Here is a 26,967-nt window from a genome sequence, read left to right on the forward strand (position 1 = left end):
AGGGGGATATGATATAGAGATAAATACTTTGCATTGGTATAAATCTTTGTCTATTGATACAAATTTAAGGTCAATTTTGTTACACTGAGTATATGTGTATTTCTATTCTTATTTAAGGTATTATGTTTATATAACTCATTTTAAAAATGTAATGTATAATTTAAAAATACAGATGAATAGTCATTCTGTAATAAACTTTTAATCCCATTAGTTAGGTTTTTCTAGATATACAAAGATATATTTCAGTTACATAGATAATCTTCAACACTTCAAAGATCTACAGAATATGCTATTTAAAATAAATTAAGAACTTAGACTTTTCTTGACACTGAGACATGTCTGTTCCTGGAAGCACCAATTACTTTAGAGAGGTTGATCAGAATTGAAGAAATTTGTTTAGGAATTTGCCTTCAATGTGACAAGGCTAGCCATTTGGGCAAAAGCTCCTCTTGCCTAGACTGCTTTATGGTAGGTATGCTGTATAAACTAGACATGCAGGATCTACAGAAAATGACGGCTGAACATACATAAAGAAGGTGAGACAGACTTTCTGCAGGACATAAGAAGAAAGTGACTGACAAACTACCAATATAAGTGAAACAGTCTTTCAAATTTCGTGCTTCATGGAAAAGTCTGTCAGATACTATGGGCTTGTAGGCTGAAGATGAATGCCCCAACGTTATAGGATAACTTTGGGTGACTGTCCAGGCATCAAGATGTCTTTGTCAATTCTAGAGTTTTGAAAGTTGCTTACAGTGTAATTCCTGTTTACTTAGGTAATATTGTATCATTCTGGGATCATTGGTGGAGATGAAGACAGATAGTTATAGTTTTCCTTAGTTATGATAAAAGATAAATTAGATGAAAAACTTTAGACTTACAAAGAAATAAAGTAGCTGTAATTCTTGCTTGATAACTGTTTTGTTATGTGTAATTTTATTATGTTAAAGTTAAAACCTCCTTTTTAATTAGACAGAAAAGGGGAGATGATGTGGGATGTTCTTTTGTATATGTATTGCTTTTATTGGTTGATGAATAAAGCTGTTTTGGCCAATGGCTTAGCAGAGTAAAGCCAGGCGGGAAATCTGAAAAGAGATATAGAGGGAGTAAATGGAGTCTGAGAGACACCATGTAGCTGCTGAAGGAGAAGGACACCCTTCCAGAACCTTATTGGTAGGCCACACCCTCATGGTGATATACAGATTAATAGAAATGGTTTAATTTAAGATGTAAGAGCTATCTAGGAATAAAGCTAAGCTATTGTCCAAATAGTATTGTAATTAATATAGTTTCTGTGTGATTATTCAGGTCTGGGCAGGCAGGAAAGAAAGAGCAGTCTCTGCTTACTGCTCAGTTCTTCCCAGAAAAATGATTGGTAACTGTGGGAAGGAGAGAAGGTCCTGAGGGTATTTACTTCTTCAGAACTCCCTGGACTAACTGTGACAAGTTTATACTGGCTTACTCTTTTCCAGGTGGCATTGCCATGTTGTGAAGAGCAAGTGTAGTCCAGTGGGAAGAACCGGGCTGACTTGGGAAGCTGTGATCTGCTCTTTGTCTCCTGTCCTCTTATTCTGGGTCTTGAGTTTTCAGCAGACCTCAGCAAATCTTAGCACCGGTGTGTTATTAGTATCTAAGTAGTTCCTTCTGGTGTGAGCGGCCCATTATGAAGCCTCTTAGGACTCTCTGTATGTTTTATCTGCTTTGTGTTCTCCATTGGGTTCCCCCCATCCTAAAGCCCACATCTTTCTGCGCTAACTCATTGTACACATCTTCACAGTACTATCCCCTTCTTTCTTTCCTGTGGTAGGCCAGCAATTATGTTGATGTGTGAACTTTGTCCACGCCACTCTAGGTTTTAGTTTTAGTATGAACATAAATCTATTCAGAGACTTTATTTTCAGGAATCGGCCAACTTTTCCTGTGAATTATCAGATAATCTTCTAGACTTTGCCAACTGAAATATAACACAACATTCTGAACTGCAAAGCCAGATGACACCTTTGTTAGACTTGGCCTACCCTTGACTTAGCTCGTTGGTAAATTTTTAAAATGATCATTGAAATGAAGTTTGAAGGATGTGTTGATTGATTGTGATTGAACACAGGAGAATACCATGAACGCAGAACACATTTTCCGTTAGATGCAGTTATAGATTCTCTGTCATGTAATTGCCTTCTTATGTCACTGGTATAATTTCTTTGTTTTCTCTACTATTTGCTTTGTAATAAAGATGTTTGAAATTGGTGAAATCTGGAGTACAATTGAGGATTTGGCACTTTTTATCAGGCTTTGCGTTTTTAATCAGGGAGTAGAGGTTACTTGATGAAAATTGTCATGAATCCAAAGTGACCGGGCTTAAGTTCATTCTCCCACATCTACTGCAGAAACTTCTACAGCTGAGGGACCAAGGTTGCTGAAGTTCTCGCAGTGGTGATGTCACCATCCTAGCACTGGTCTTTTTTATTTTCAGATTTTAATAGAACCTGTTTTGTCAGGTCTAAGTTAAAGTTCTGGCACAAAATCTGCTCAGTATATTTTAAAATTTCCTTAAAAAATTAGAAAACCATTAACTCAGTTTTTTTCTGGTGCATGTGATAACTGATTTGTGATATTGTTGATCTTTAACACTGCTGTGTATTAGAAGGTGATATAGTTGCTGGATACTGCACACCTTTAATCCCAGCATTTCAGGAGGCAGAGGCAGGTGGATCCCTGTGAATTAGAGGCCTGGACAGACACCCAAAGTTCTCCTATAACGTTGGGGCATCTATCTTCAGCCCACAAGCCCATAGTATCTGGCAGACTTTTCCGTGAAGCAGGAAATTTGAAAGACTGTTTCACTTATATTGGTAGTTTGTCAGTCACTTTCTTCTTATGTCCTGCAGAAGGTCTGTCTCACCTTCTTTTTGCAAGTTCAGCAGTCATTTTCTGTAGATCCTGCATGTCCAGTTTATACAGCATACCTACCATAAAGCAGTCCAGGCAAGAGGAGCTTTTGCCCAAATGGCTAGCCTTGTCACACTGAAGGCAAATTCCATAACAATAGAGGGAATAAAAAATGAAAACATAAGCCACAAACAAGAACCTTGCTGTGATGAGACAGTGCTGCTTCTCTGGAAAATGTTGAGTTCTTTGGTTCTTTTTTGTTGTGGTGATGGTTTTTTTGGTTTTGTGGTTTTTTTTCTTTGTTAGTTTGTTTTTGTCAGCAGGTCTCCCTCCCTATGTAGCTCTGGCTGTCCTGGAACTTACTGTGTAAACCAGACTGGCCTTGCAATCACAGAGATCTGCCTTCTTCTACCTTCAAAGTGCTAGGATTAAAGACTTGTGCCATTATGCCTGGCTCTAGTTCTTTCTTAAAGGGTAACTAAATTTGCCATAATGATTTAGCAGTCATACTTTCGTGTCTAGTCCCAGAACTTGCACATGAGGGTTCTACACAGTATTATTCATAATACCCCTCCATTGCAGTAATTATAACTGGTAAACAAATGGACAAAATGTGTTATGTACAGAGAGTAGAAAGGTAGTTAATAATTCATGCTTCCGCTGATTCAAACAATGCTAAATGAAAGGAGCCAGTTACAGGAGAATGAACACTTGATTTTCTTAGGTGAAGTGCTCAGAGAAGGTATCAAGTGGACTAGTGAACTGGAACTACCAGAGGGTGGACTGTCAGTGAGTGAACATGAGGATTCTCATGGAGAGAGGGAACTGTCCTAAAACTGACTTATAGTTATGGTTGCAAACCTTGGTCAATTTATTTAATACATCATTGAATTTTATATTTGAAATGAGGAACTGTAGCCAGAGGCTGCTTGTTTGTTTCCTGGCTGCCCAGACCTGAATAATTACATAGAAACTATATTAATTACAACACTGTTTGGTCTATTAGTTCATTTTTAAAAATTTTTTATTTGTATATTATTTATGTACTCTGCATGTATACCTGCAGGTCAGAAGAGGGAATTGAACTCAGGACCTCTGGAAGAACAGCTAGTGCTCTTAACCTCTGAGCCATCTCTCCAGCCCCTTAGCTCATGCTTTTTATTTACTAGCTCTTACATGTTAAATTAACCCATTTCTATTATTCTGTGTATCACCACGAGAGTGTGACTTACTGGTTAAAGTTTTGGCATCTGTCTCCTTCAGCAGCTACTCCTTCAGCATCTCCCTGGCCCCACCTACTCTCTCTATTTATATCTCTTTTCAGATTTCCTGCCTGGCTTTTCTCTGCTAAACCATTGGCCAAAACAGCTTTATTCATTAGCCAATAAAAGCAACACATATACAGAAGGACATCCCATATCATCTCCCCTTTTCTGTCTAATTAAAAAGGAAGGTTTTAACTTTAACATTGTAAAATTACATATTAAAAACAGGTATCAAACAAGCATTACACTTACAATATTTAGTCTTTTGTATCTGGAAACTTTCTTATCTAATATATCTTTTATCATAACTTAGAAAACTATAACTATCTGTCTTCAACTCTTCAAAGACCACAGAAGGATACCATATTACCTAAGTAAACAGAAAGTGCATTGTAAGCAGCATCCAAAACTTTAGAATTGAAAGAGACATCTTGGTGCCTGAACAGTCAACCAAAGTTCTTCTGTATTGTTGGAGCATCTATATTCAGTCTACAAGCCCATAGTATCCAACAGACTTTTCCATGAAGCAGAAAATTTGAAAGACTGTTTCACCTATATTAGCAGTTTGTCAGTCACTTTCTTCTGAGTCCTGTAGAAGGCCTGGCAGACTCTTTCATGGAGCAGGAACCCTTAAGGACTGTCTCACCTTTTTTTATGCAAGTTCAGCAGTCATTTTCTATAGATCTTGCATGTCCAGTTTATACAGCACACCATCAAACAGTCCAGGCAAGAGCAGTTTTTTTCCCAAATGGGTAGCAAATCCATAAGGAGGCTCTTCAGTGCCCATCGTCTCTTGAAGTAATTGGTGCTGCCAGAAGCAGACATGTCTCACTGTCAAGAAAAGTCTAAGTTCTTAAAACATTTTAAATACCATATTCTGTAGGTCTTTGAAATGTTTGAAGATTGTCTATCTGAAATATATCTCTGTATATTTAGAAAATCTAACATGACTACAATTTGACTATTATAGACGACTATTAATCTGTATTTTTAATTATACATCACATTTTTAAATTAGCTGCATAAACATAATGCCTTAAACAAGAGGAGAAATACATATACACAATGTGACAAAGTTGACCTTGGATTTATATAAGACCAAGATCCATACCAGTGCAAAGTATTCACTTCTATATCATAGTCTTTGAGAGAGAGAGAGAGAGAGAGAGAGAGAGAGAGAGAGAGAGAGAGACTGTGTCTATTAATCAATTATAACCAACCCTTTTAAAATGAAAATAAACATTTATAAGTAGTCATCTTGGAATTTAGGCATAGTTCTTCCCAAACTACTTCTTACTATTTGTTGGGTGAAGTATTTTTAGGGTTCACAGAGACCTTTGGGGAGGGGCTTGTTTCATTAAACCACATTAGCCTGAAAGGAATCCACAGGTTCTCATCTTCTGTTTAAACAAAAGCAGAAACCTTTTTTTTGAAAACAACAACATATCCTTAAACTCAAATTTTGAAATCAAGATACCTTTAGCCCCCAGAATCAAATGTCTCTTTGCAGTCAAAAATTTCAAAGAAAGCATAGTAATATGCATAATCTAGATCCTTTGTGTATTATCCATCTCTGTGTGAATTTTTTATATTTTTCTTTATTTAGTGTTTTTTAAAGATTTACTTATTTATTATGTATACAGTGTTCTGTCTGTATGTATGCTTGCTGGCCAGAAGAGGGCACCAGATCTCATTACAGATGGCTGTGAGCCACCATGTGGTTGCTGGGAACTGAACTCAGGACCTCAGGAAAAGCAGTTGGTGCTCTTAACCTCTGAGCCATCTCTGTAGTCCTTCTACATGAATTTTTTTACTCTATTACTTTTTAATATTCATTATCTTGATTCCTTTATGTCTGTCTGTACTCTTCTATTACTTTTACTGTTTCTTTAAAGACTTTGTTTTACTTTTTTAAACTTCCATTTTTATAACTGTTTGTACTCTTTTTCTCTCTCTCCCAAGCCTACGTGCATTTTTTAAACACACTGTGTCTCATTTAGAGGTCTTTTATGTTGAATCTGTCCTGTTGTGTATCTGAAATCATTTTCTGACAAGGAATATTTTAAAATCCTAAGCATTGTGGTTGCAGCAGCCCTTGATGCTGGCTCCACATCTCTTGGCCTTTCAACATGCCAGAGGTACATTTACTGCCAGCTCTGGAACTGCTGAGTCCGATCTGTGCTCACCACCTCAGCTCTGGGAAGCACCATACAGCACATAAACCCTTTTTATCTGAGTAAAAGTGAAATCTGCCATGCAGTGTGCTGTGTGGCCTGGAAATGTCTCCATGTATGGTAGAAGGAATCCACGATGCTTTCCGGCCTGCACACGCCTAGCAGACTCCATCTAGCTGCTTGCCCTGCAGGGTTGCTGAGCAGCAGGCATGCTCTCAGCTACGTTAATCCTAAACCTGAGTGGGAGTACAAGCACCTGACCAGAAGAGTGTGACTGACCATGCGAGTTAGCCCCAACCATATAGGTGCTGTTTTGTAGGTGGTGACTGCTCATTTGTTTCCTGGCCACACAGACCCAAATAATCACAGAAACTATATTAATTACACTGTTTGGTCTCTTAGCTCAGGTTTTTTATTAACTAACTCTTACATCTTAAATTAACCCATTTCTGTTATTCTGTGTATAGCCTCGAGACTGTGGTGTAGTAATAAGGAACGGAGGGCTGTGTTCCCACCCAGATCACGGCTAGCTTACCCCGAAATAATTACACGGAAACTGTATTCATTTAAACACTTCTGGCCCATTATCTGTAGCATCTTATTGGCTAACTCTCTCATATTGATTCAACCCATTTCTAATAATCTGTGTCTCACCACGAGCTCGTGGCTTACCGGGAAAGATTCAGCATGTCTGACCTGGCGGCTTCATGGTGGGCAGCTCTCTGCCTCTGCCTGACTCTGCTTCTTTCTCCCAGCATTCTGTTCAGTCTACTCCATCTATCTAAATCCTGCCCTATCAAAAGCCAAGGCAGTCTCTTTATTAACCAATGAAAGTAACACATAGACAGATGACCCTGCTCCATCACTGTGGCTTACCAGGTAAGGTTTTGGCATCTGTCTCCTTCAGCAGCTACATGAAGTTTCCCTGACTCTGCCCCCCCCCCCCCATCTCTGTTCAGATTTCCCACCTGGCTTTATTCTGCTAAGCCATTGGCCAAAAGAGTTTATTCATAGCCAATAAAAACTCTCTCTCTCTCTCTCTCTCTCTCTCTCTCTCTCTCTCTCTCTCGATCTCTGTTCAGATTTCCCACCTGGCTTTACTCTGCTAAGCCATTGGCCAAAAGGGTTTATTCATAGCCAATAAAAACAACACATATACAAAAGGACAGCCCACATCAAGGGACCTGTTTGTTTGTTCATTTTTAATATGCCTTTTAAAAGTATAAAAGGGGCTAGGATAATGGCTAAGTCTTGTACTATCTATGTAACCATGAGGATCCAAATTCACATCCCAATAACCATGTAAAAAAAGCCTAGTATGACCGTGGCCTGTAACCCCATTGCTATGGAGTATAGAGAAAGGAGGATCCCTGGGGCTTTCTAGTCTTCAATCTTGTTCCAGGTTCAGTGAGAGACCCTGATCTCAAGGGAATAAGGCAGAACATAATATGCCAGAAAACCAATATCCTTCTCTGGCTTCTACAAATTTGCACAGATTTGCACAAGCTTACACACATACATTTCTTTAAAGTCTTAAATGCATAACCAAGAGTCAACTAACAATTGATAATAGTTTCTTAGTAATAAAGTTTCCAAACTGGAAACAGTTGGTACATTTTAATTGTCATTTATGTTTGTAGGTTTCTCTTTTGTTATGCCTTTTTTTTCTATTTCTTTTTAAAGAAGCTCAATAATTTGCCCTCTAATTTCCCCTCAGGGTGGACTATGCTAGTTTCCTCCAAGAATCATTTAATATGTCATGAGTTCTTAACTGTGAAAACAGAAGAATCAGTTGTCTTAGTATGGAATAGGACTGTCTTCATGGGTGATGTAGTACTCACACCTTTTCAGAGTCCCAGTGGTCAGTCTCCTTTGTAAAATTAAAAATAGCCAAATGCAATGTGATAGACTTTAAGTGTTTGTAGTTTGACTTAATTAATTCCTTTTTCTTTTTCAATGGCTGTTAATCATTTTGAAATGGAAGTAAAATGAAAACTTGATATTTTGGCAAAATTGTTTAAATCTGAGGTTTGTTGAAGGTATTTCATTGATTTTTTTTATATTGTTCACGTTAATTTCCCTTTCTCCAGTGTTGTTTGCTTAACTATAAGTCTATACTTTTTTGGACTTTAATTGCAAAACCAATTTTGATCATTGTAAATCGAAGTAGAAAAATAGAATTAAAGCAGAAGTAGAAATTAAAGTCATTCATCATCCTGACTTGAGGACCACTGTCAACTTTCTATTTTCTCCAGAAATTTTGATATTTATGTAGAAGTACCCATACGATTCTGTTCATAGTGAACTAAGCAGACTGAAAGGCTGGTCAAAGATCAGAGATAGGCAAGATGGTTCTGTGAGTCAGGTCACTTTGTTAGCATACCACCCTGCTGGAAAGGATGCATTGTGAAGAATACATACAATGTGGTGCATGTGGTAGACAGAGCCCTGAGAGCTCCACAATGGCCTCAAAGGTGGCTAACGTGGTAGTCAGCAATGTGAATCATTTTCCGCTGCAAACATCAGGCTGCAGGGGAAAGACAGCATCACACTCAGAAGCAGGTGTGTAAGCTCCGTAAGAAAAGACGATGATTTCTGGTACCTTTCCTATACATCTATGTTCCTTTTTGCACAGTTCTAGGGAATCAAGCCAAGGCCCTTGTGTATGTCTAGGCAAGAACTCTGTCAGCAGCCAGTGTCCTCAGCCAGGCTTCATTTCTAGCTGTGGAGGGCCTTGTGGAGGGCCTGGCCTTGCACATCACAGATACCAAACATGTATATTTTATGGATATAATAGGTTCATTATATGTATCTATCCTTCATTTGGGAAGTGTGTCATGAGTTTTGTTTTGTTTTTCCATGTTCTCCTACTGTTAATTGCCATTCCTTTGGGGTTAATAGTTGGCTGTCTTCCTTTACCATATATATCCTTTTGGCCTTGTATTTTGTGAAAAATCTGTTTATGTCAATCATTTGATTAGTATCTAGTCATTGTCTACCCAGTGCCAGACATGGTACCCAAGGCAGGTGAGCCTGACCCTTGAGAAGCGTAGATTTTAGTTAACCGTAACGCAGCAAGTAAGGAAATGTATGAATAAGTAAGCTGATGAACCAAGTAAGATGTTATGGTACTTCAGTCAGTGTCAAGATGTCACGAGACTGCTCAAAGTACATGGTATTGGCTTGAGATTGAAATGGTAACACATGAGATTTTCTTGGGGAAAACCAGTCCATGTAGTCACAAGCAAGAACGGTATTCCAAAGTAAGAACAGACAGCAAGATTCGGGGTAGAGAACAGGCCACCATGGCTCCAACAGTGTGAGCCAGTTCCCATCAGAATGAAATGAACTACCAAAACTAGGAGTAGATCATAGATACCCCAAGCTTTTTGAGGAACAGGGTCAGTAGGACCAGTTACCCAGTTTTACTATGTGTGTTTTAGCATGGGCTAAGGCATGCCCATGTTGACTAACATGCACCTGTAGTTCCAGGAGAAGCCAGACTATTGGTGCAGTTTCAAGATCCTCAGGATACAACTAACTCTTGAAGCAAGATATGGGGATGATATCACCACGAAGAAGTATTGCTAGAGAAGAAAGGGCTGAGGTTGAAGCCCAAGGTTAATTCTGTTAGAGGTCCACTAGAGAGTTCAGCAAAGAAAGCTTGACCGTAAGCTGCCAGAGTAATTCTGCTAGGACACAAACATGAGTATTTTCAGACCGCAGGAGAAAGTCTTGGCATAATGCTAAGAGGTGTGGATAACAATGAAAACTGAGGACCACACATTTGCATCGATAGGTTTAATAAGAGCGGTTCAGTTTACTGAAGGAGCTATAAGGAAGAATGAGAGGAAAGGAAATGGAGATGACAGGAAAGTGTCTCCTCTTGAGGCCTCTTGTGCAAAGTGCAAGCAACATGTGGTTCATTCGCTAGAGAGGGACTTGTGATTTATGGTGGGTTTTTCTAGGGTACACAGTGCATCACAAGAAGGTAAGAGAGTGTGATACTTATGCAGCCAGGTTGGTGGAACTAAAGAGGAAATGAGTTCTGGTCAAAGGGGGGCCGTTTTCTTTTTGAACCTGTAAGATGTTACCAACCCAAAATGAGAATTGCAGTATGTGTTGGAGATTATGTGACAGAGAGAAACATGTCAAACAGTATGGAGAACGGGAGTAGTGGTTTTGTTTCTCCCTTCCCCTCCCCATTTGTATGTGAGTGTATGGGTACATGTATAAATTATATATGTGTGTATGCTGTCTGACACTGATATGTGCCCAGTGGAAATTCAAATGTGGAAATATTATGTGGAGAACTTAGCTATAATTGTCATTGTGTTTTGCTGCATGTACATGTATGTATGTGTGTGTTCATATCACTGTGATCACACACACACACATTCAAAGAGAGGTGTTTTCTTCATGAGTGACAAGTGATAAAACGCAGGTTCGAGACGAGCACTGGGCTGGGGTTGTAGTCAGGCACGGAACATGTGGCTGTGGTATAGGATGGTCCTTTGGGGTTCATGTGATCAGTGCTTATGAAGTTGGAGAGTTTGGGTTGACCTTTGTTTTTCCCAATGTGTAGTGACTTGTTTCTTCAGTGCCATCTGCTATGAATTGATGACATATTCATTGGCTTTTGCCTAACATTTTCCTGTTTTTAGGGCTGAAAGTACTAATCACAGAGAAAATTCTCACCACCCTAGTTGTAAGACAGGTTATTAGTTTTCAGCTGTTTTTGCTGTACACATGTATGGATCAGAAGGGTATGAAAGACAGATGCATGAATATGTTAGGGGAAAATGTCAAGAATTAGGAAAATGCTACAAACACTGAGTATTAGATTAAGCCCCTTTCTGATTAGTATTAGAGTTTTCAGGAACAAAATGTAATATTGTCCTAAAAGAAATCAGTGTCTCTTCCTGACAAATCATTGGGGAGTGTGGCATCTTTTCACCATAAATGAGTCAATATTTTAGCATTAAAAGTTTTTCACATTAAGGGGGGGGCATTTGTAAGAATGTAGTGTCACAGCCTTCACTGGACTGCCATTTCTATGAAGACAAATTTGGTTTTCCACAAGATTCCCAGTGCCTCTTAGTAAATACTCACTAGATAAATCAAATTAATGAGGAAGGTAAGGAGATGAGCATGGAGATAGAGATGAGTTAGTTTAAGCTAGGGCATTTGTTGCTACTAATAGCTACCATTTATTTAAACTTAATTTGTGCCAGCCACTGTTGTAAGTGAGTTACATGCATTGACTCATTTAATCCTTATGTTATTACCCCTATTTTTTATAGTTAAAGAAACTGAAGTACTTTGCCCTGATTAATGGAGGGCTAGGATTTTGAATCCTGACAGTCCAGTTCCACCGCTGGGACTCTCTGGGGCAGTGGTTAAGAATGCTTTTTCTTGCAGAAGACCTGGACTATGTGTTCCCAGGATCCACATAGTGGGTCACAGCCATCTACAACTCCAGTTTCAAAGGGACCCAGGGCTCTCTTCTGACCACTGCAGACACCAGGAACAAATGCGGTACATGTAATATGTATGCAGGAAACCACTCATACAGGTTAAAGTAAAATAAATCTATAAAAATACTGTGTTGGTTTATGACTTGCATGACACAGCAACAATGTCTGTCCTAACTTCATCCTCCGTGGGAAGAGAGGACCTTACCTTTGCTTTGCAGCCCAGTGCTTGTATTTATTCTAAGCCTGACAAAGCGCTGCTTTGTTTGGACTTCACCTCAGCTCCACTCCTCTCCAAATAGTGAATCCTGTAATAACTGCCTTGTTCTGCATTTGCTGAGATGGTCCAAGATTCCTCTGGTGTGTGATTTCCTTCGTTTTCAGTGCGTCACAGAACCTGATTTTGTGAGATTAAAGGTCTTTTTCTTTGGTTTTAATCTTGCTTGGGCTAGAAGAGTGCCAACTCTTAAGACCTAATTTGAACAAAATATAAAGGCAGATCAAGATAAGTGCTCCCATTGAAGCTGAAGTGAGCACATGTACACTTGGGCTTCATGCTCAGTGAAAGGACAAGCTCAGGACCCCCAAGACCAAGTTCTCAGCACACAGATTTATTTGTCCCAGAGGGACAGCGGACATAAGGGACAAAGAAAGGAGCTAAAGGGAGAAGGGGAAGGGAAGGGGGCAGGGGTATTTGTCCCCAAAGGGACTGCTTCTGGATAGAAAGGAGACAGGTGGGCACATAGGAAAATGGCACTTTATAAAGGTGTACAGGGAACCCCGTGTTAGGGTGAGGTGTTTAATTTTGATTGGCATGTTAATTAGGGCAACCAAAGGGGGCTTCTGTTTGCTGGACTTTAATAGCTGGACCTTGGTAGTCAGCCTCAGGAGGAGAAAGTGGTCAAATACAGAAAGAGACGGTGGCTAACTTATGGAGTGTGTGGTTTTTAGCAAGTCACATACTTGGGCTAGTGTCCCTTTACTCAAATTCTGATAAGGGGAATTCTGTCTGCTACAGGCCTCTTAACTCTTCCTTCTTTAGTGACTTAAAGTCATTCTTTCAAGATGCATATAATTACTTGTATCTTTTGTAGCACTAGTTACTGGAGTAGGATATAAATGCAGATAAGTGATTTATTAGCTGTCAGCTATAGGAATAAGTCTCCTAAATGAGAACATTCACCCATTTCCAACCCAGTGAAAAATACTGACAGTGATGAGCAGGGAAAATCATGGGGGGGGGGTAGATTTTTGTTCCTGTGAGAACAACATGCGTTAAATTGCAGAACAGAATCTAAAAGTGACGAGACTCCAGTAAGACTTCATTCTACTATTTTTCCTAAAGTAGTGTTTCATGAGCCTTCTTTCCTGTCAGTTCTGGTGGTAGTTTTCTGCCTGTAGTGGTTGGTGAGGCACTCTGCTTTGTGTTTCCTCATAGAGGGATGGGTGTTTGGGGAAGGCACTTACCTGGCACCTGTGCAGTGAGGCAGATCCCCGGTCACCAATTGTTTCTCTGCGCTGCCTTATGGGTAGAGTTGTCCTTGCATCACCTATGATAACACTCTTCAAAGCAGGGTTGGTGCTTTTTGTCCAGGCTGACAGGTCTGTACAGAGTACTTACCTCCTAAAGTTCTTGATGCTTATAAATAAAGTGACTGAGGATCTTTTATTTTATCTACACTTTCTTCCTCTTTCCCACCTGTATGTCTCGGTGATCAGCTGCAAAAATGTTTACTTATTAGCCCTTTATTTTTAATGCTACAACATTGGGATGAGAAACTTTGTATATGTTCTGTAGTCCATGTTCAAACGTTTCTGTTTCTAGAGCCATTTATTAGTGTATAATACAACCTGATATCCATCCTCTTAATGAGTTTAGGTATCTAATACAGTCTTGTTGCTATAAGAAGACTGTTATACAAGAGAGTTTGTGCCTGTGTATGGTTGAAATTTGTGGCCTTTGAACATTAGCTCCTCACCCCACCCCTCCTCTAGTCTTTAGTGGTGATCATTCTATTTTCTATTAGATTGGCTGTTTTAAATTCTTGGTGCAAGTTAGAATCCTGTAGAACTTTTGGGTCACTGGCTTTTCATTTAACATATTAGCCTTCACTTCCATTCATGTTAACTGTCAATGAAAAAAACCAGTTTCATCTTAAACGGAATAAGGTAGTCTTCTGGAGCCATTTTGAGTGACCTAGTCTCAGGAACACAGATTTAGGTTACCCTGATTCCTATGTTCCAACATGGAAGCAGTTTCACAAGGTTTTTATAGTTTTGCAGAACAAAGGAAGTCATAAATCAAGGCAAGCTTAAAATGCATTGGTGGTGTCTTAGGGTTTCTATTGCTGTGAAGAGACACTATGACCATGACAACTTTTATAAAGGAAAACATTTAATTGCGGGTGCTTACAGTTTCAGAGATTTACTCCATTATCTTCATGGTGGGATATGGCGGCATGCAGGCTGACATTGTGCTGGAAAAGGAGCTAAGAGTTCTACATCTTAATCCTGAGACAACAGGAATCTACACTGAGTGTAATTTGAGCATAGGAGACCCCAAAGCCCACCCCTACAGCGACACACTTCTCCAACAAGGCCACATCTCCTAATAGTGTCACTCCCTTCAAGGGCTTTTTATTTTTTTCAATCCACCACAGGTGGGCATACCAAAGAGGTGGGCACAGTGAGATGGGGAAGCTATTCTATAGGCCTAAGATGCTATCTGATGACATTCTTAGATTTTGTATTGGTAGAAGCTAGTGATCTGCTAAGTCAGTAGATTCTAAAAGATTTTTATTCATTATCACAAGATATTAGTTCAATACAGAATGGAGCAAGGATGTTCAGCTTCTGAACCTGCAGAATACCATTCTCTACATGGCACTGAAAGTATATTTGGTCCGTCAGTCTCTGTACAGACTCCTTCAGGAGTTTTTGATTCACAGCCAGACATAGCTGCTTTTCATGAATTTTTGTAACAAGGCACATGACAGGATTTCCATTTTATTTTATGGCTGAATGATATTTCATTGTGTGTATGTGTATCTGCATGTGTGTGTTTTTTAACATTGTTTATGTATCCCATGTTTATGTATCTTTTTTTACTTTACCTTTAATATCCATTTTATTTGACTGTCCATGGGTCAAATACTAAACCTTGAGTTGCTTTGGTTTAGGTGTGAGTGTGCCCTTTTTTTTTCTCTCTCCTGCTTCTGGTTCACACAACGCTCCCTGCACTTGTGTTTCTCTCCGTGCTCGCTCAGTAGTCACAGCTTGTGATAGATAGTGCTGTAAGGTTGCCAGGTCTTATTTTGAAGAATTTGGACAAGCAGGGAGCAGGACTTTCAATTGGCTAAGTGTAGCCTCTCTCAGCCTTCCACTGTTGGGAAAGGGCTAAGCGGAAGAGGCCTGTGCACAGGGGCCACCCTTAGGCATGCTGCTAGAGATCATACCCAGTATTAGGTCTTCCTCCAATTTGACAAACGATTGCATCTTTATGCTGAGTGTTAGTGATTCTCCTGCCTCTTCTTCATTGGCCTGTCTACAAGTGTGTGGCTACCACAACCAGCCAGATGTTTAGTAACGAGGAAATGAGTATTTCCTATTGGAGACTATTTATAATATGTATTTCCTTGATAATGCCCAAGGTGTGATAGTACTAGCAGTAAATGTCTGTATGGGAATTATTACCCTGCCAGGCTTTTTCCAGGTGTGCAGCCCTGTGAAGTCAGTTGTTTTTTTACTGAGCAGGAAATTAGCACAAAGAGATAAGTGATTTGTCTAAGTTTGTATGCCAAGGGAACAGAATTGGAACCCAGAAGTCTGGGGTGAACACTTGTACTTTTCACTGCAGTACTGTCTTCATCTCAAGTAAGGCTGGAATTGTTATTAAAAGTAATGCCAGTAATGAACTGGTTGCATTGGATATAAAATTTATAACTGTGTAACTATGTTATAGTTAATCATAAGTATAATTATCTTCACATGTTTTAAAGTAAATGAGCATTTGACTCTTACCAACATTCTTGCTTTGTGTCCTAGGAGAAGACTTTGCGGTTGTACAGCAAGAAATCATTATGATGAAAGACTGCAAACACCCAAACATTGTTGCTTATTTTGGAAGCTATCTCAGGTACATTGTTTATTTTCATTTTGGAAACAGTAATGATTCCATCACCTAATTCACCTAACAGAATAGCATTGACTCCAATGCTGTGATTCATGCTTAGAGGATAGGATCTTTTCTTTTCACATGAATAGAATTTTTGTTTAGACCTGTTATGCTGATTCTGTGCAATGTCACCGGTGGTCTTGTGACTTGGGAATGCTAGGTGTGGTTTTGGCGAGGAAGCTGTCTGCTACCCCTTTCCTCTAGGCTTAAGAGTTCCGTCAGGAGCATTCATCCCCAAAGTAACTTTTTTGTTTGTTTAAGGGATTTTTTTTTTCTGTGTCCTACTTCTGGTCTCATTCTTTGCTTCATTTTGTTCTAAAGACTAGGAACTATAATTATTTCTACAGCATACTTTTCCAGGACCCAAAGTGAACTTTTGACTCTACACTCAGCTCTTGTGTTGTTTCAGCAGGTCACATGCCATGGAGGAGTCCCTTAAACAAACCTGGCTCTTCTCACTGTCTGCACAGTGAGTCTGACACCATGACCTAGTTGCTTTTAAGGTGTCTCTTAACAGGAAGGTTGGAGAATGTTATGCCTGTTACAGGCTCCTATTCACACATGACCCACATACAGAACATGTTGAACACAGCGGGTAGAGCCCCTGGGGAGTTCTGTCCCTTGTCTCCTCCTTTGTTAAAAGCAAAGCAAATCAGCTTTTCTCACCCTGTTAGAGTCTGTTAAACTGGGTAGGTCGGATGGAGACAGGAAAGAGATTACTAGCCCTTTCACATCGGGTAGGTCAGTGCCATGCACAGTTCTGGATGTTTCGATACTCCTTCAATGGGGAGTGGTTAGGATAGAGTGGTTCGAATAGCAGCCCGAAAGGGACATCTTCAGTACCTGTCCTTGTGGCAGGAAGTGGGCCCAGAGGGGCAGTTACTGTCTGTATCAGCTTGAAGAAACATCTCCCAAAATCATTTAAATTTATGGTGCTAGTAATTGATTCCAAATACAGAAAGAGTTACCATTGCGAAAGGTCTCACTCACCTGCTGCTGGTCCTGACAAAGTGCCTGACCTGGACTCTACTCAGAAAGCATTCCAGATGCTCTTGACCAGGCTGGTCTTCTGAGGAGAGCTGTTGTGCTTCCCTGGGCACCTGGGTCTAATCATGTTTCCCAAGCACTGTGGGGCATGCAAACCAACTACTTATATGCCACCCTTCATGTGGTAAAATGACTATGGGTGGTCTGTGATATAGAAGTTAGGGACTTGAGTGAAAATGTCAGAATTCACAATGTAATTTATGATAAGTTATTTATTTATTCACTGGGTGTCCCCATCTCTTCCTCGGTAACGTGGAGGTGATAGCACCTATGTGATGAGGCACCCATGAGGACTAAGTGTAAGTACATGTGAAATGGGAAGAGTGGCGCGAAGGACATGATGCGAAGCTCACTCAATGTTAGCGCTGCTGCTGCCAGCTGCGCTCGCTGTTCTGAAAGTTCCGTCATCTCAGTGCCTCGTTTGATCCCTTCCTCAGTTAGCCGTATGCTTCTTAGTGTGGTATTTCCAGCTTACAAACAAGATACTTGGAGGGATTTAGCATCAAGTTTGCTTTTATTTTAATTTTGTCCAAATGTAAAGATTATAGTGAAGTTCTTTTCCTTAAACCAAAATTAAAACAAAGTTAGGGTCTTTTGAAAAATAAGACTTGAGTTCTTTTGGTGTTACGGGGATGTAGTGTGAGGATGCCACTTCAGATAGGTGACTGTGTCCCACTGTACTGGCATTGCTAGTGAAAATGACAGGAAAGCAAGTGGAGGGACAAAAGAACACAGCCTTTCTTCCTTTTTCTAGCTCTTTTCTACTGTCTTCTTGATTCCTGATTAAGTACAGACTGGGACCAAAGAGGGGCATGGAATCCTAAGAATTAGGTCTGTATTGTGTTCAGGCTGGAGAGAACTGAGAGATCTTGTCGCCCAGCCCATTCTTTCTCAGATGAGAAAACAGGGCGTAATAGAACCTTTCTTCCTGGAGCTCGGTTGTTTGTTACTGGCAGGATTTAAGCCTGAGTCACTGATACCTCTTTGCGGAACTAACTGATTTTAAAAAGGACAAGGAGTTTGGAGTTTAGTACACCACCCCCAAAACGCTCTATAACCACCCTCTTCTGTTGCTGCTGTTACAGTGTATTATAACAGATTTGGACAAAAGAATGGAGGAGTGCATGAGGGATTTGACTTCTGACAGACCTGCCCTTGGGGATCAGAGTCAGCCCGTGATTTTGTCAGTAGATGCCCAGGGCATAGTTAAGTTCCAGAAGTCCCCTTTCTAGCAGCGGTCTGCACTCACTTCATGGAGAGATCCCGTCTGAGTTCCGGCAGAGCTGAATACTTGATATCCCTACAGGCTGTTCATCACCATCAGCATGAGGTGTAACAAGAACTACAGAGACTAAGTGTTCTTCTGGTGCCTTAAAATTAAGAAATAGCATGCTACATATTTAGTGCACATTGTCTGAATGTTTGTGTTTCTTTAAAGAAAAAAGAATTAAAGCACCAAAGACTTATTATCCCTTAACCCCATTAAAGCCAAGTATAATTTAACTTCAGGCTTCTTCTAACTTTTCTTTAGACAGAAAAGAGTGTAGTTGTCAATAAGTATACAGTTACTCTTTAAAAGGAACCTTGATTTTGGAGCATATTAGATATGAAGAGTTACAAGTGCAATAGAGTTGTTTGTGCAGATCCTTCCCTCACCTTTCCCTAGCATGAGCACAACCATGCTGTCTCGGTCAGATGAAGACAGGAACATCAGAGCAATGCTCTTGGCAGATCGAACATTTCATTTGGGTCTCACCAATTGTCTGCCAACGTCTCTTCAGATGGTGAGGGGATTGGGACTTGGGAAAACATCAGACTGATGGGGGTTGCTACATAATATATTGGTCACTTTATATTCCCTAAGGAGAGAGCCCGCTGAATGGCGTACTGTCTTTATGTTTTGAGTATCTATTTTAAAATGAACCAAAAGATTTCAAATTTGACTCCCAGTTAATGAACGCTTATGAAAATTTGCAGCAGTTACTGAACTTTGTAATTTTCACATTGGTGACTTAAGCTGAAGTTGAGTTGTCTTTGTGACTACAGCGGTGCAGCCATTGGTGGCTGGGTCTCTCTCCCAGGGAGGAGCAGTGTAGTGTGCATTCCCAGCGGTACTGAGTCCTAGTGATCCTGCTCACAGCTCTTGTTTGACTATTTAAGTGTGCTGTGTTTGTGCACACTATAAATCACTCATAGTTATTAATTACTTTTCCGTCTGGTGTGTGGGAAGATGAAAAGGTAGGCTAAGACTTTCAGATCAGTAAATAGTTGTTAGAACTTTTGTTGCTGTCATGGTGAGAGGCACCCACCTGCTCTGTCTTTGTTTGTGTAGGTGTAAGGTTGAAAGGTTTATTTTACAAAATAAAAAAAAGGCTTCTACACATTTATTGAAGCAGCACATTTATTCCAGTTCAGATACCTAGCCATAAAGACTCACAACTTGTTGGCCTGCATGAAGTGGACCTATTGACTCCGCTCCATCCTGTGAGACAGACAGTGTGGCGAGTGACCTAGTGCCTGCAGATTGGTCAGACAAGAGTCGTCCTTCTAATTCTAACTGCCTAAAATTTTTCATTTTTTATAATAGAGATTTTAACCAAGTGAAATGTTATGAATGTGAAGCATTTTTAGTGTATTTAAATACTGTCAGCATGTATAGTCCATAGGTTTTCTTTGCATATATAAAGTAGAAAGTCACTGCATAGCATAAATACACACTATATGTTAGTAAGAAGAATCAGGAAACGGAACCGTTTTAAGTGGAAGCCAGGGCAGTGAATCTGAAAGACAGCAGAGAACGTGTCCATGGTAGCTCCCCCGGCTGTTTCAAGCTGGAGAGGGCAGGTAAAGCATTTGAGATGGAGCTGAAGCATAATGACAGGTGAGGAGGGAATTACAAGGCAGCTAGATACTTAAAATGAATTTAAATTTTAGATTTATATGAGCTCTGTCTCACACTGAACAGTTAGCAGATGTGATTGTCATCCACTATCAGTGGATGTCTTTTTCACAAATAGAAGAGACATTGAAGATTAGAGATAATCAATGACTAATTTGCAAAAGGAAGAAAGATGACTTCTAAAAAATACAATGAAATCAGGTGTCAGCCATTCCCCAGCAAACATCGTGAATAAATTGTTAATCATGTCTTCAGTGAGCACTTATAAGTTATGACCAGCCTGGCCTTTGTGGAAAGCAATACCAAATCAGTCCCATCTCGTTTTAATGTTTTTATTCTTCAAAAAGAAAAAAAAAATAACTTTGCATCTTCTTTGAGTTTCTGGAACAATTGAAGGTAGTTTAAATAAGGTAAATTGTAATAGAAGTGAAGAGACAGCCCACAGATAGAGAAATCTTTGTTAGCTATTGATCCAGTGAAGAATTGATAATCAGAAATTGTTGTAAAAGGAGCAGGGTGCTTTTCATCCCGCCCAGCTCCCAACCGCCCGGCAGCTAGCTTTACCTGAAATAATTACACAGAAACTGTATTTATTTAAACACTGCCTGGCCTATTAGTTCTAGCCTCTTATTGGCTAACTCTCACATCTTAATTCAACCCATTTCTAATAATCTGTATCACCACTTGACTGTGGCTTATCGGCATGAGTCTAACCAGCATCCATCTTGGAGAGGAGAGCCATAGTGTCTGCCTGACTCTGCTTTCTTTCTCCCAGCATTCTGTTCGTCTACTCCACCTATCTAAATTCTGCCCTATCAGAAAGCCAAGGCAGTTTCTTTATTTGACCAATGAAAGCAACACATAAAGAAGACCCTCCTACACCACTTCCCCTTTTTCTGTTTAAACAAAAAGGAAGACTTTAACTTTAACATAGTAAAATTACATATAACAAAACAGTTATCAAGCAAGAATATTTAGATATATTTTATCTTTTATCATAACTAAGGAAAACTGTATCTATTTATTCTTTAACTCCACCAAAGACTCCAGAAGGATATAATATTACTTAAGTAAACAAGAAGTAAACAATTTCTTAAACTCTAGAAATGACAGAGACATCTCACTGCCTGTACAGTCACCCAAAGTTCTTTTGTACCATTGGGGCATCCATCTTCGGCCTACAGGTCCATAGTATCCAGCAGACATTTCCATGAAGCTGGAAATTTTAAAGACAGTTTAGTCACTTTCTTTTGTATCCTGTCGAATGTCTCGCAGACTCTTTTATGAATCAGGAACCCCGAAGGATCATCTTACCTTTAGGCAAGTTTAGCAGTCCTTTCTCTGTGAGTTCTTTATGTCCAGTTTATGCAACAGTCCAGGCAAGAGCATTTTATTGCCCAAATGGCTAACCAACTCCATAAGGAGCCTCTTCAATGTCCTTCTTCCTCTTGAAGTAGCTGGTGCTGCCAGTAGCAGATGTGTCTCATTGTCATGAAAAGCCCTAAGTTACTGAAACATTTAAAATGCCATATTCTATAGTCTTTGAAAACTATGAAGAATGCCTAACTGAAATATATCACTATATATCGAGAAAATCTAACTAACATGACTATAATCTTGACAATTATTGATGATTATCCATTAATCTATATTTCCTAATTATATATTACATTTTTAAATGAACTACACAATCACAATACCTTAATCAATATCAGAAATACATATACATATAACAAAATTGACCTTAGAATCCATACCAATGCAAATTATTCATGTCTATATCATATCCCCTTTTAAATGTAAAAGAATATTTATAAACAATATCTGGGAATATGGACAACAGAATGCTGGGAGAAAGAAAGCAGAGTCAGGCAGACACCATGGCTCTCCTCTCCGAGACGGATGCAGGTAAGCCACAGTCAAGTGGGAATACAGATTATTAGAAATGGGTTGAATCAAGATGTGAGAGTTAGCCAATAAGAGGCTAGAACTAATGGGCCAGGCAGTGTTTAATGAATACAGTTTCAGTGTAATTATTTTGGGTAAAGTTAACTGCTGGGCAGCCGGGAGCTGGGCGAGATAAAAAGCAGCCTGTTCCTTTTATAACAGAGTGGTGCACAATGTGGGACATTCTGTTCGGTCTACTCTGCCTATCTAAATTCTGCCCTGTCAAAAAGCCAAGGCAGTTTCTTTATTTGACCAATAAAAACAATACATAGAAAGAAGACCCTCCTACACCAGGAAGTATCTAGAACTCCAGGGCTGGCAGAATAACTCACTTGTCTTGCAAGCACAACGTCCTTGAGACCCACTTGGAAATACCAGGCCTGATGGCTCATTTTGTAATCCCAGTGATGGGCGCAGACAGGAGGATGGGCTTCCTTGGTGAGCTCAAGACCAGTAAGAGACCCTGTCTCAAAAGAGGTCGACAGCATCCCTGAGGCTTACACCGAAGTTCGTCCTCTGGCCTCCACATACTTGTACATATATACCTACATTAATAAAAGAAATGGAGTATGGTGTCTCAGTGAAGAAGGTAGCGATTGGGTTCTATAAAGAATTTAAACATGTCTTTGTAGCAACCTCTAGTCAGAGGTGCCTTCCTCTTTTTGTATTAATTTTAAAAATTTATTACTTAATGTGCTTGAATGTTTTGCCTGTGTATATGTATGTGCACCACATGTGTGTCTGGTGCCCTCAGAGGCCATGGATACCCTGGAACTAGAGTTACAGATGTTTTTAATCTAATATGTGGGTACTGGATATTGAACCCTGGTCCTCTGCAAGAACAAGTGCTCTTAACCACTGAGCCAACTTTCCAGCCTCGCCTCTCTTATTTTGAATGAGACTATAGTCAACCATTCTCAGAGTTCTTAAAACTGCCACTGGGCAGCCAGCTGATATTTCTATGGGTTGCATTTGTTGATATATATTATATTAGAAACAACAGAAATGTAAGCATTAGCTGTGGTGCTCATATACCCTTCCATACATATGACATCTTGTAAGATGTCAATTTTAAATGGTTTCTGATCTCTTTTGGGCTTTACTTTTGAAAGAGCACCCAGAGGGTGTCTCACACGCGTGGAGACCCGTGCCCAAGAACCAGGTCCGAGAGCCACTGGATGCAAGAACAAGAGGCAAACTTTAATGTTCACAGGCCTGTGGGTGCTGCAGTCACATGGAGAACTGAGCACCCCGAGCTACGTCTTGGGGTATCTTTATATAGGCAGAAGCAATGTTACAGAAGCAGAAGCGCGGTTACAGGGGTCCCATTGGTCAGTTTGAATGAGGCGAGGGGTGAATTTGAGGGCAGGCCTCGTGGTCCTTGGCCTGGACCAAAGAAACCAGATAACTGACCTGTCCCTATCTCAAGCATATATGGTCAGTCTTTTGAAGTCTTTGTTTCCACCTAGGCCGGATGTCTTGACCATAAATCCCCTGTCCCGCAGCCTGATAAGGCTGTCCTGGGTATCTCACCAGATGTCTGACCATAAATCCCCTGTCCTGCAGCCTGATAAGGCTGTCCTCGTTCTGACCTCAGGTATCCTGCTTTGCTCAGCATTCCGGGGGCCCTTCTCTGAACTGAGCTTCTTTGCAAAATGACATAACTGTGGCTAAAATGAGTTGGGGTCCTTCACTTTCTTGAGCCTTACCTTCTGGACCCATGGTACCTTGCTGCTTCACACTATCAAATTAGCCGATCTTTCCACTCTGGTTCCTCATGCGGTTGCTGTATGCCACATGGTCTGCTGTAGCCAGCCAAGTCAACAGTTAGGTGTAGCTACTCCAGCTAGTCCTCCTATTAATACCATCAGCTCTGCTTTTTAATGCTCTGCTCATGTGGCACTTAGAGTAATGCTTAGTTTTAGATACCACGTTTCAGGAGAGATGTCGACAAGCTAAAGATTATCCCGGTGAAAGTAACTGTACTGAGGAGCCCACAACTGGAATTGCTTTATGGCACAACCCCAGCATATTCTAGTTTCATCTTTAGCCATTGTCTCTTGAGGTCTCGTCGCCCAGCCTCTCCCGTGTAGTATCTTCTCTCAGGTGTCTGTCCTTTGCACAGGCCTCTTCTCTCCTGCTGGAACTTCAAGACCCAACTTGTGCGTTGTCTCCTCACAAAACCTTCCCTTAATTTGCCGAGATATTTTCATCTCTAGGCTCTCATAGCACATTGATCCAAAATTCAGTAAACAACTTCTTTATAAAATGCCTGTAACTTAAAAAAATATACATGTGTTATTTGTACAAATTACTAAGCTTCACTGTTGTCCTGGCTAGTTTTGTCAACTTGTCACAGGCTAAAATCCTCTGAGAGGAGGGAGCCTCAGTTGTGGAGCAGCCTCTGTAACACCAGGCTGTAGGCAAGCCTGTAGGGCACTTTAATTAGTATTTGTTGTAGGAAGGCCTATGGCCTCTACTTCAGCTGCTGCCTCCAGGTTCCTTGCCATGTTTGAGTTCCTGTCCTGACTTCCTTCCCTGATGAACGGTGATGTGAATTGAAGCCAGATAAACCCTGTCCTCCCAACACCACTTTGTTCATGGTGTTTCTTCACAGCAATGATGTGCTCACTCGATCACAATGTCAGCAGTGATATTCCTTGATACATGAATGTAACTTGCTTAAATCCTGTCCACCCTCTCTACTCTGTCCTCTCCTCATTTTCTGGGTTCTCTCCCCTTCCCTAGCAGTCCCTGTTATACTCTGAGGCGCTTTAGTTTATGATGGGAGAAAACGTGTGATACTTGTCTATCAAGACCCATGTGGTAAAACTGGAGGCTTTGTGAGTGACACACTTTGCAGCTACTCACATCTGCTGTCTTGGTACAAGCCCAGACAGTATATAAGTGGGAAGATGTGACTGTTCTAATGAAACTATAGAACAATAAAATTCCCATCATTGTCACATGTCAAATATACTCTCTTGATCTCCCCCAACCATTTAATCATTTATTGTTCCAGGACTATACAAAACCAGGCAACGGACTAGATTCAGCCCAATGATCGTATTTTCCTGGCTTCTTATCTAATTGTTTATTTATTTGTTTATTATTTTATTCATTCAGATGGTTGTTCACCTATAGAACAGTTCAGAATTTGCCAAGTCTAGAAAATTGCATCCTATCTCTGCCCCAGAGAATGATACAGTTCCTAGTGTGTTTTAAGAGGAAAAAGTAATGAATGATTGAATAAAGGAATAAACAAAGGAGAAAGATATGTAAATCTTGGCTATTTCTTGTGTCATTGCATGATTACACCATCTTAGGATATGAATGAGAAATACCATCTAAACAACAGTGATAAATTTTATAGGCTTTGGAAATATTATTTTTTTTTTTTATTTGAAGGTAACATTTACATTTGTTTGTTGGTTAAAAGTGCTCTCAAAGTGATGTGTTTGGGATGTATTTACATTTTCTGTGCTAATCTGGGTAAATGGATAAACATAAGACAGGAAGTTTTTAACTAAAGGGAAATAACATTGAATATGCCTAATGACAGCTTTCTAGTCTACAAACTGTGTATCTTAAGTAGTACAACCTAGGGCTGAATTACAGCAATACAGTAAGTCATTTTCTAAGGGATTAATTGGCATTTTAAAAAGACAGCATGTTGCATTTGTTAGTTTTTCAGTGTTATAGCACACAAGATACTATTACAAATATTTTAATCATGAAGACATAATGGACAACTATTTCTTTTCACAGGCGAGATAAACTTTGGATCTGCATGGAGTTCTGTGGAGGTGGATCCTTACAGGATATATATCATGGTGAGACCAGAGTTGCTTTATAGATGCTAAGCAGAGTTTCTTAGTCTGTTACCTACTATATCCAAACATTAATATTGTTTAAGACAGCTATGCTTTATTTTTGGATTGTGTGGTGTGTACAGAGAGGGCCTTTACTCTCCACAAGAGAACGCTGCACGCCCTGGAATCACCTGCTCACTCTAAGGAACATCACACTTCAGAGCTTCAGACTCTGCCCTTGGTGACAGAATATCATGATACCTGAGCGTGATGGTTTAAAACAGAATGTTCCCCATAAGCTCATATGTTTGAATGCTTGATCCCCAGTTAATGGACCTGTTTGGGAAGGATTAAAGGTCTGCCCTGTGTTGGAAGCAGTGTGGCCTTTTGGAGGAGGTATGTCACTGGGCATTGGTGTTAAGGTTTCTTTCTGCCTGCAATTTGTGTATCAGATGTGAACTCTCGGCTATTGCTCTGGCACCATGCCTCCCTGCCTGCCACTATGATGATATGCTTTCCCACTATGGTGATAGTGGACTCACCCTCTAAAACGGTAGGCAAGCTCCTGATCATTGCTTCCTCTTATAAGTTACATCTTATATGGTGTTTCCTCTCAGCAAGAGAACAGTAACTGAGACACTGGGTGATGGTGATGCTGAAGTCATTGACTTTCTCTCAGGTGTTCATGGAGCAGCACTTAAATGTTTGTTCTCTTAGTGAAGAAATCTGGGGAATTAGAAAATGATTAAAACCATTTTTATTGAAAGTCAGTGAAATACAGAAGACTCGTAAGATAAACTGTGTTTGCTGTTTTCTGTGGGGTTTTTTTTCTGTCTCCTGTTTCTATCCTGCTTCTGACTGGAGTAGGCTTATTCTTTCTGTGCAGGTTTACTTTTTGATTAATGTAAAACACAGTATCTTAATAATTCAAGAAGTTGATTTCTTTGAGAAAATATTTGTACATTTTCTCTTGAATTCCTGTTCTCAAGTGTGGGGCCTCTTAGTAATTTCAAGGTTAATTGTATTAAAGAAGACAGTGAAAGGCCATTTTGGTGGGAATTTTACTATTCAGAGTTCCTTTCCTAGCACTTTATCTTTCTGGTGTAGGTTTTTATTAGCATAAGAATGACACAACAGTGGGATTGTTGCTGTACTTTTGTTCTATGTCCTGGTGTTCTAGTGTATTCTAACCACCACAGTCAAAGGAGGAGAAAGAAGGTAGGTTTTCTGAAATCATCTTCAAATCTTAGAGGAACATATACTAAAACCATAGCAAATGCACACACAGG

The 26,967-nt window shown here is 40.0% G+C and overlaps 1 protein-coding gene across 9 annotated transcripts in view; it reads left to right on the plus strand.

The window, feature by feature from the left end:
* Map4k3 (mitogen-activated protein kinase kinase kinase kinase 3) overlaps positions 1 to 26,967 on the plus strand; it is a 154,087-nt gene that overhangs the window by 53,161 nt on the left and 73,959 nt on the right. For all 9 annotated transcript variants that reach the window (XM_085690988.2, XM_085690984.2, XM_085690986.2 and 6 more), the window contains exons 3-4: positions 15,844 to 15,934; positions 25,635 to 25,699. In XM_085690988.2, coding sequence (XP_085547114.1) covers positions 15,844 to 15,934; positions 25,635 to 25,699 — 156 coding nt within the window. The remainder of the gene's footprint in view (positions 1 to 15,843; positions 15,935 to 25,634; positions 25,700 to 26,967) is intronic.

This window comes from Myodes glareolus, chromosome 6 (assembly GCF_982192425.1).
Source record: "Myodes glareolus chromosome 6, mMyoGla1.1, whole genome shotgun sequence".
Taxonomy (NCBI): domain Eukaryota; kingdom Metazoa; phylum Chordata; class Mammalia; order Rodentia; family Cricetidae; genus Myodes; species Myodes glareolus.